At 47.3% G+C, this 8745-nt stretch overlaps 1 protein-coding gene across 3 annotated transcripts; it reads left to right on the forward strand.

Moving 5' to 3' along the window:
• The first annotated feature begins 292 nt into the window (after positions 1-292).
• On the forward strand, positions 293-7503 carry GIMAP6 (GTPase, IMAP family member 6). Of its 3 annotated transcripts, none has more exons than XM_011966599.1 (3): positions 293-773; positions 2807-2891; positions 4178-7503. In XM_011966599.1, the coding sequence occupies exons 1-3, from the start codon at positions 684-686 to the stop codon at positions 5179-5181; spliced, it is 1179 nt and encodes a 392-aa protein (XP_011821989.1). In that variant the 5' UTR covers positions 293-683; the 3' UTR covers positions 5182-7503. The 3 variants fall into 3 exon arrangements, with proteins under 3 accessions (XP_011821989.1, XP_011821990.1, XP_011821991.1); XM_011966600.1 differs by having other exon boundaries at positions 4388-7503; XM_011966601.1 differs by having other exon boundaries at positions 4612-7503.
• The last annotated feature ends 1242 nt before the right edge of the window (positions 7504-8745 follow it).

Here is an 8745-nt window from a genome sequence, read left to right on the forward strand (position 1 = left end):
CTTTAGCCACAGTGATCAGACCTGTCAGTAAAGTCCTAGAAAACATGTTTTTGAGGATGCTGAGGTTTTTTCTCCCTTAGCCTCTGTTTAAAATATTGTTCTTCTCCCATAACAAGTGCTCTCTTTAACCCTACATTTTAGACATTATTTTGTATTTTCCCTCTTCTTATAGTGCAGATCTTCTAGAAGCTGTAACAATTGTAATTGCCAATGATTCATGCCTTACAGGTAATGAGTATCAGACCTTGTCCTGAGAGAAACTATTAAAGGAAGGAGAGGCTGGGGAAGAAAGGAGACAATGACCATTTGCTCCAATACTGAGGCATAGAAGTTCCCTGGGGAGGGGGTGGGGTTTAGAAAAGAGAGATCAGGAGAAAGTCACTCTTCCTGACACAGGTCTTTCTGAGGCATCTGCTTTTTTTTTAAGCTCTGAGTTCTAGTTATCCTGGCTCAGGATAAAAATAATCCCACCACTAGTATCCTCCCTTTTTCTACTTCCGAGGCTGCAAAGTGCAACAGTAGGCTCCCTGACTCAGGAGGGCGGGTGTTCCTGCCCACTTCCTGTTCCTCCATCTCCAGCAGACACTGCTGTTTCAAGGCAGGTCTCCAGCCCAGCTCTTCGATCACGTTTTGCTGAAAATATAAGCAAACATCGGCCTTGTCCTCCATGTTGTTCATACACCATGGAAGCTTTCCTCTGCCTCCTCCGTGAGAATGTGTGGCTGAGAGACAAGAAACGTAGCCCTTTCTCTTCCCTGTTAGCTGGTGCAGAGGTAAGTCTGAGTAATTGTGTGTGTCATATTTGGATGTGTATGTGTGGGTGTTTGTGTTGTATATGTGTGTTTACGTGTTTGTATGTGTTAACATGAATGTGAGTGGTATTTGTGTGTGTGATGTTTGTGTTGTATGTGTATGTGAGTGTTGTTTGCATATGTGTGTGTTGTGTATGTATATTTGTGTTTGTGTGTGTATGTGTTTGTGTGTTCATCTGCATGTGTGTGAGTGGTACATGTGTTTTGTGTGTGTGTGTTGTGTATTTTTGTGTGCTGTAGTGTGTGCGGGTTTGTGATGTGATAAAAAGAGCTGTGACCAACAAGTCTGGAGAACTTTTTGCCCTGTGACAAAGTCACTGTTTAATATTTGGCAAGATGCTTCTCTGAGTTTTGCTTTCTTCCAGAGCAACATGACAAGGATGGTACTATCTGTTCCATCTTCTGTGTTGGAGACAACACACACTGTGGCCAATATGGGAGGCGCTATTCCAGGCAGGGTCCAGGAGGAGGCAGGGAGGCGCCTTGGGTGCAGACCCGTTCCCCCAAAACCCTGCGAGGGCACAGTGCAGGTTCCTGCATGCCACAGCCTAGTCCCACCCGGCTGTTGTTTCCTGTTAAGCTGCCTGCCTGTTCTCTCTAAAGGAGGAATGAGATTACATTGGTAAAGTGCTGCCTCAGTTTCCTCCAGGGATGTAAGGAAGTCAGGGACAAAGAGATTGAGAGACCACCAGTTAGGAAGACCTGAACTCCCTTTGGTAGGTGAAATATTGGACTCTTTCCAGAATCTGGCTGTTCAAGTTTGAGTAAGGCTGTCCGCCTGGTCTGCTTTTTCTCTCTTGCTAGAAAGTCACCAGACCTTCCTGGACTCCCTCCATCCCCAGCCCAGCACTGCAAAATTGCTATCTACCAATCATAAAGCAATATCCACATATACACTCCTGGGATCTGGGGAGGACTGGAGTGTTTGCCAGGTGAGCAGAGTAGAACAAACATACAACAATGTGGCAATGAGAAAAACCTGTCTATCAGGTTCCCCTGGACTTAGGTTTCCCCACACCCCAGACCCTTCATCTGGATCTGTTTCATCTGGTTATGAATGTCCTACATGATCTGGAAAAACAGTCATGGACCATGCAACTTCCTCCTCAGTCGCACAGAGAAAATCCGCAGAGAGAACCTTATGGGATCTTGACATACAGAACTGTGTTAGTCCATGAAGCCAGGACACATTGCTGTCATGGGAAGGGGGACAGGAGTTCCTGGTTGGGAATGATGTGGCCCTAATTTGCAAAGAGGACTAAGAATTGCTCTAAAAAATGTTATGAAGTATGTTGGGACCTTAATTGGGGAAGAGACATTCACAGGCATCTAGTTCAGGTCCAACATTCATACTGATGGGATGCTGAGGCCCAGGTAGACCTAACTGGTGGTTGCATCTCCCCTGAGGTCTCTGGCTTCCTTCCCAGCTCAGCCCCTGCAATCCCAGTTCTCTGCAGTCCTCACTGCACAGTCTTCTCCAAAGTCTGGCCCCAAGACCCTTCCAACAACATCCTACTCATTCACGTCCTCCAGGCACACTAGACTTCCTACTGCTCCCAGGGCACACAGGATCAGAATCACACCTGCTTCTGTGCTTCCCTTCCTCCTCCTCCTCTTCCTCCTCTCCTTCCCCCACCTTCTCCCCACTGCCTCCCCCTCCACCTCCCCCCACCTCCCAGAACAGTTCCAGACCCTGTGTCTATCCAAATATCATCCATTCCTCAGGTCCCAGGCCAGTTGCACCTTTATCTGTAAAATCTCTTAAACTTATGGAGACCACAGTGGAGGGGGCGGGGGATAGGGTCCCTAAAGAAATAGGGTCCCTAAAGACAGCAGAGAGTGTCTTAGACCCCTTCTTCCATTGCCTTACTCAGTCCCACCCCAACCCTAAACTAATGCAAAAAACTTTCCCCTGGCAAGAGAAAGGTGAAAGGCAGGTAGCTGTTGAAACTCATTTGGAAAGTCAGTAGAACATATGATTTTTTTTTATGTAGATGGAGGAAGATGAATGTGAACACATGCCCCAGGAGAATCCCCGAGAAGAGCTGTCCCAGGATCCTGTGCTGGAGCTGTCAGGAGGTAAAGAGAATGAGGAGAGAGGAGCGGGTGGGAAACATTTGGGGTGCAAGTGGGACACAGCTCCGCCACCATGATGTGCTTGGAGAGGCAGCTGGTGTCCCCTGGTCGCAGAAATTTACCCACCTCAGTCACCATCAGAGGTCTTTGAGGTAGGGCCCTTCTTATCACTAGCCAAAATAAGAAAAAAGACCCCCGGGTAGGTATGGTAGATAAAAGGAGGCAAAAAAATAGCACCAATGACTAACTCACCATGCCAGTCCCAAAGGAAAGGCATTCACATGGTGAATGTTCTTCCTCAGGAAGGATGTGCTGACAGTGGGTGTGACAAAAATAAGTGGCCTTGGACCAAGACCCTGTGTGGGTGTTTGACTGACTCCAAAGTGGAGCTGTCACGGTTGTAAGGTTGAAAGCGCCTTGCGAACAAGCAGAATGTACTTGGCTGCTGCCTCACATCCGGGCTCTGCCTTATCGAGAGCGTCCCTTTCCCTAAAGCCATTGCACAGGGTCAGGCGCTTAACTTTCAGGCAGGATTTAGAAAAGCTGGAAACCCAGCCCTTTCCTGGCCAGAATACATTATTTGTGATTCATTATGTATTTTAATATGAATGACCTTTTACTTTATGAACTTAAATGGCCTGAGCCATCTGGAAAAAGCCATGTTAACCTACTACAATAGGTTACCAATTACCAATACCTGTGCTAACACCGGTTTGACCTTTTGTTACAGCAATCAAAGTTAGCTATTCCCTTAAGAATCCTCTCCAGATCTCAAGTGATGCATTTGGCTTTAGTAAAGTCCAGTGGTGTGTGCTAGCTCCAGGCTTCTCAGATGGGGGTTCCTGTCTCCTCTGGCTCTGCACTGGGCTAGGTGGGTGGGGAAGAACATCTACTGCCCAGACTCCTGCCCATTCACTCGAATTCCTTTCCAACCACCTTGGGGAAGCTGGAGGGGGGGCCAGTGTCACTCAGTTAGAACTGGTGTGTGGGTCAGAGCCAAGGGTGGCTGGCAGGCCACAGCAAGGCCTGTTGGTACCCAGGAGGTGACTGCCCCCATGCTGCCACATGCCAGCTTCATGCTCTGTCATCTGAGATACATCAATGTCTTCAGTGGAGACAAGACTGGGAAACCGGCTATTACTTGTCACTTCTTTATGTACTCTGGGTCTTGGGACCTGCAAGACCAGGAGAAGGGAATTTCCTTCCTGCCTTCTTCCCCAGTCATATCTAAAAACCCTGGTATTGGGTGTCTTGGTGTTCTATTGGCCAAGTCTCGCTTTTCTCTCTAGGCTCCACTCTTTCACTGGGAGAGAATGTTCAGCCCCACCTTCAAGAATGTGGACCCAGAATGGTGGCCCAGCACTGGTTTCAGGGCAGATGTTGGTCTTTGACAATCTGCCCCTGCAGTCTGGGGGTACACCCAGGGGCTTCTGGTGAGAACAAGATGGGGTACATGGGCCCTAACCCCAGTTCCTTCTGCTTTCTTTGGATACTTCTAGGTCTAAGGGAGAAAGAACAGAAGACCCCAAGGAGACTGAGGCTCATTCTTGTGGGGAAAACAGGAAGTGGGAAAAGTGCAACAGGAAACAGCATCCTTGGCAGGGACGTCTTTGAGTCTAAACTCAGCACCAGACCCGTGACCAAGACCTCCCAGAAAGGGAGCCGAGAGTGGGCTGGGAAGGAACTTGAGGTGATTGACACACCTGACATTTTGTCCTCCCAGGTCCTGCCGGAGGCGGCAGCCGCTATCCGCCAAGCCATCATCTTATCCTCCCCAGGGCCCCATGCTGTGCTCCTGGTGACACAGCTGGGCCGGTTCACAGATGAGGATCAGCAGGTGGTCAGACGCCTGCAGGAGGTCTTTGGAGTGGGGGTTCTGGGTCACACCATCCTGGTGTTCACCCGGAAGGAAGACCTGGCCGGCGGCTCCCTGGAAGACTATGTGCGAGAGACCGACAACCAGGCCCTCGCCCAGCTGGATGTGACCGTTGCACGGCGCCATTGCAGCTTCAACAACAGGGCTCAGGGGGAGGAGCAGGAGGCCCAACTGCAAGAGCTTATGGAGAATGTCAAAGCCATCTTGTGGGAAAACGAAGGCCACTATTACAGCAACAAGGCTTACCAATATATCCAGCAAAACTTGTCGCTCAAAGAACTACAGGAAAGGAAAGTAACACAGGATCAGGGCTCTGAGGACGTGCTTGGTGAAGAGTCATGGATGGAAGGACTGTCCCAGATCCAGAAGGAATCTGAGGAAGCCCACAGACGCCTGTTGGGGAGGGCTGACCTTTGAGCCTGTGCTGGACTTGAGCCAAGGACACCCTCAGCCCTTGCACCCCTGTGTCCAGTCCTCTGTTTCTCTTTCCATCCCATGGAGTGCTTCCCAGTCTCCAGCTCATGATGTCTGGTGTAGGAAGGGAGGCATGGGGCTGGAGGACGGGGTCTAGTGTGCCCAGATCACATCCCAGTTTCTTCATTCCTTCTAGAACATCTGGGTCCTCCCTCCTCTGTGCGCCAACAGCATGCTGTCTTCCTATTGGACCTTCTATCTCATTGGCATTGCCTTTCATGGTTTACTTGCCTATACTCTGATAGAACCAAAGTTTCTTGAGGGCAGGCCTGTATCTTTTACTTCTGTGTAACTTCCACAGCTTTTGACTGCACTGGAGTCATGCAGTCACACTTGGTGCAGCAGCTCTGTGCGAGCTGTTGACCAGATGACTTCTCATCTCTCCCCACACCATGATGGTTTAAGGTGCCTGTTGTGTCTGGTGGCTGGAACATGGCAGTGGTGCTGAGACATGGGGAGGGTTGGAGACTGGGCTGAGAGGAGAGCAAGGAGGAACAGGGATGGAGGCAGGAGGAGCGGCCCTTTTGTTCACTCTTGAACTGTAACAAACAAGCCCCGTTGGAACTTCCTAGTGGGAATGATGGGAGAAGTCGGGGGCAGGGTATCCAAGAAGCTAGGCTGTGGTCAAGAAGGTGGTTCCTTGTCGTGGCTACAGAACATGGAAGCCCCTAGAGATGCAAGTGGACTTGGGCAGAGGAGGTCACACCACCCCATCAAGGTAGACTTATATTAGAGACGACTTGCATCTGTTACTTCCCCTTTTCCCCTGGGTTTCATGGCCACTCATGATATTTGCCTTCACCTCCTAGAAGGCACAGACTACTTTCAACCTGCTGCACCCTTCACTGCCACCCCTCCCTTCTCCCTTGATAACGGGAGCATGTGGATGGGGTGAGTGTCTGCATGTGCAAACGGGTTCCCTAGCAAAGTATTTGTGGGGGTCGAATGCAAGGAGGCAGGCAAGAAAGGGGACCTGCAAAGGAAGCAGTGGAGTGACTTAAACATCTTGCAAGGCAGCCTACCTGGTCTATGGGAGAACTCTGAAGTCCATGATGTTTTCCTGGAAGGCTGTTGCTACAGTTGGGGCTTATAAGAAGTGATACTGGACAGGATGAGAAGGGAATAGGATATCAGCCTGACTCAGGCCTCAGGCAGGAAGCCGCCTGCCTGCAAGAGGAGACTGATGTGCCTCGGGTGCACCCCAGCTTCTCTGAGGTCCAAGATGCTCCTGGGGAGTTGACCAACATTTGGGAAGATAATAGGAGGCAATGGGGAAACTGCTCCCCAATATATTCCTCTTTTCCTTTCTTCAAGCTGCCTGGCAGGGGGTCTTTAGCTACTTTCTCCTGAGAGAGGTGGGAAGTACAGCTTGTGGGGACAGTGCTGGGAGATGATCAGAAATCGCAGGGCACAGCCTCAGGTCTACCTGGACACTTGTCCGCTGTTGGAGATTCTCAACAGCCAGACACCCAATCTGTGGCCTCCTGCTCTGAGGCCATCCCCCAGCTTCCCTAGAACACAGCAGACATCTGAGAAAGCTTCAGCAGTTCTCTTGCTAACAGATTCAGAAAAGTGTCTCAAAGCAGAGCACAGTTATTTGGTGTATGCTGAAGATGGCCTTTGTGCCACAATCATTTAGTAAGTAAGCAATCAATTTCCCATTGAACTGAAAATGCAACGTTTATCATACATTCGATTCTCATTCACACTCCTTAAGATTTGTGTCAGAATCTTTATTTCTGTTCATGTGTTCTACTTTTCTACTCCTGTATGAATAAAATATTGATTTGGTTACAGTGGCTTTGACTATAATGTGGGAGCCAATTTTTGCCTCAGTCTTCATTTTCATATTTACCTTGCGATTCTCAGGCATTTTTTTCTTCTATGTGAAAGTTAAAATCATTGTGTAATTTCCCCCCCCCAAAAAAAATCTTATTGGTATTCTAGTTGGCAATGTCTTACATTTATGTTAAGTTTGAGGGAACTGGTAAATAGTTTAAGTATAAGTTAGTCAAGACCATTTTCTTTCTAAGTGAACAGACTTAAAACTCCAGAGCTACTGAAGTAAAAGTTAGAATCATTTGCATTTTCATTCAGATAGGAGGTAATTTTGTAAATTTTGACACTATTATTTTAACTCTATTAACTTAAGTAATGTCATAGGAGAAAACACAAGCATTTGACCAAATGAGATCCATTCAGCGACTAACTGGCAAGGCACTCAAAACATGTCATTCATTAAAGGTTGTTTTTAATTACCTCAAATATGGTGTTTTCTCTCCTTTATTACTAAGCACCAGGAAAGATATCTCCCATGACATTTCAGGAATAGGGACAGATGTCTCTGCATAGCTCTCACTCTTTCAACTTCAGAGAATGGGGAAGGCATGTGTGGGTATGTTCTAGAAACTCTAGTCTATCAACCAGTAAGAAATTAGTGGTGGGGGGTGATGGTGATGAGGGAGGGTTGTCTTGGCCAAAGCTGTGATAATAGCAGCTTATAGAGTTTGTTAAAAATATCTCTACACTAAAGTGAAGGATGAAAAAACAGGGATTTGGAGAATTTGAGCTCAGTCAGTATAGGGATTTTCTTCCTTGGTGGATCAAAGCAGGTGTGGAGTGTCACAGAAAGGTTTCAGCCTCTAACCTTTTTGTGATAACATTTATAAAGTGTATAGAAAATTCAAAATTATAATACTAAGAAAACAACTTTGAAGGCATGGGAAATGGTCAAATGCAGGTAGACATTGTTGCAGAGAACATGACCCTTAAGATGAGGGGAGCACACTGGTCTCATCTTGATGTGATTTTTCACATTAAGGCAGTATTCAGTCTGGATGCAGAAACAGCACACACCAGATGTTCACAGTGGCCTGGAGGTTGGCAGGATGGAGCCTGGGACAACCAGAGCACGTAAAAATTTACATGGGAACTCCCCAAAATAAAACAGCTGCAGAGCAGGGAGATGGAGTGGTGGGGATTTCTGGGGTGGGCACCAAAAGCTCTGCATTTCTCCCTTCAAATCCTTGGCTGACCCTGAACTGTACAAGCACAGGGTACTCTCCAGAGGATCCCAGGAAAACTTCTGTGGAGGTTGAAAGAACTGATCAGAGATGTCAGCAGTTGCCCACAGTAGCAAAGAAAATGGCAAGTTCTAGTCCATCAAGTCAGAAGACCTTGGAAAACTTGTATATTTCCACTAAAATACCAAAAGGGTCATATTTTAGGATTAAGTAGTGCATCTCAGAACTAAGAGACTTGCCCTAGAAGGAAGAGCAAAATTAAAGCAAACCCTTCTAATGATGTCTAAGATCAAGCCTTCCCAAGGCAAAAGTGATCTGTCAGTAATTTAAGTGCCTGTTGGAGCAAACTCAATATTCTGCAGAAGATATAATATCCAAAGCCTCTATAACATATTACCTACAATATCCTTTTTCTTATTAAAAATTCTTCTTTTCAAACATATAACTATAAAGCTATAAAATGTCCTTCTGTGCATGTTCATCT

The sequence above is a fragment of the Mandrillus leucophaeus genome, unplaced genomic scaffold, assembly GCF_000951045.1.
Source record: "Mandrillus leucophaeus isolate KB7577 unplaced genomic scaffold, Mleu.le_1.0 Scaffold767, whole genome shotgun sequence".
Classification (NCBI taxonomy): Eukaryota; Metazoa; Chordata; class Mammalia; order Primates; family Cercopithecidae; genus Mandrillus; species Mandrillus leucophaeus.

Excerpts from the sequence above, each read along its gene's own strand:
- GIMAP6 (XM_011966599.1), top strand. The coding sequence starts at position 684 with ATGGAAGCTTTCCTCTGCCTCCTCCGTGAGAATGTGTGGCTGAGAGAC. Across the intron at positions 774-2,806 it reads CCCTGTTAGCTGGTGCAGAG|ATGGAGGAAGATGAATGTGA; the intron begins GTAAGTCTGAGT and ends TTTTTTATGTAG. Across the intron at positions 2,892-4,177 it reads TGTGCTGGAGCTGTCAGGAG|GCTCCACTCTTTCACTGGGA; the intron begins GTAAAGAGAATG and ends TTTTCTCTCTAG.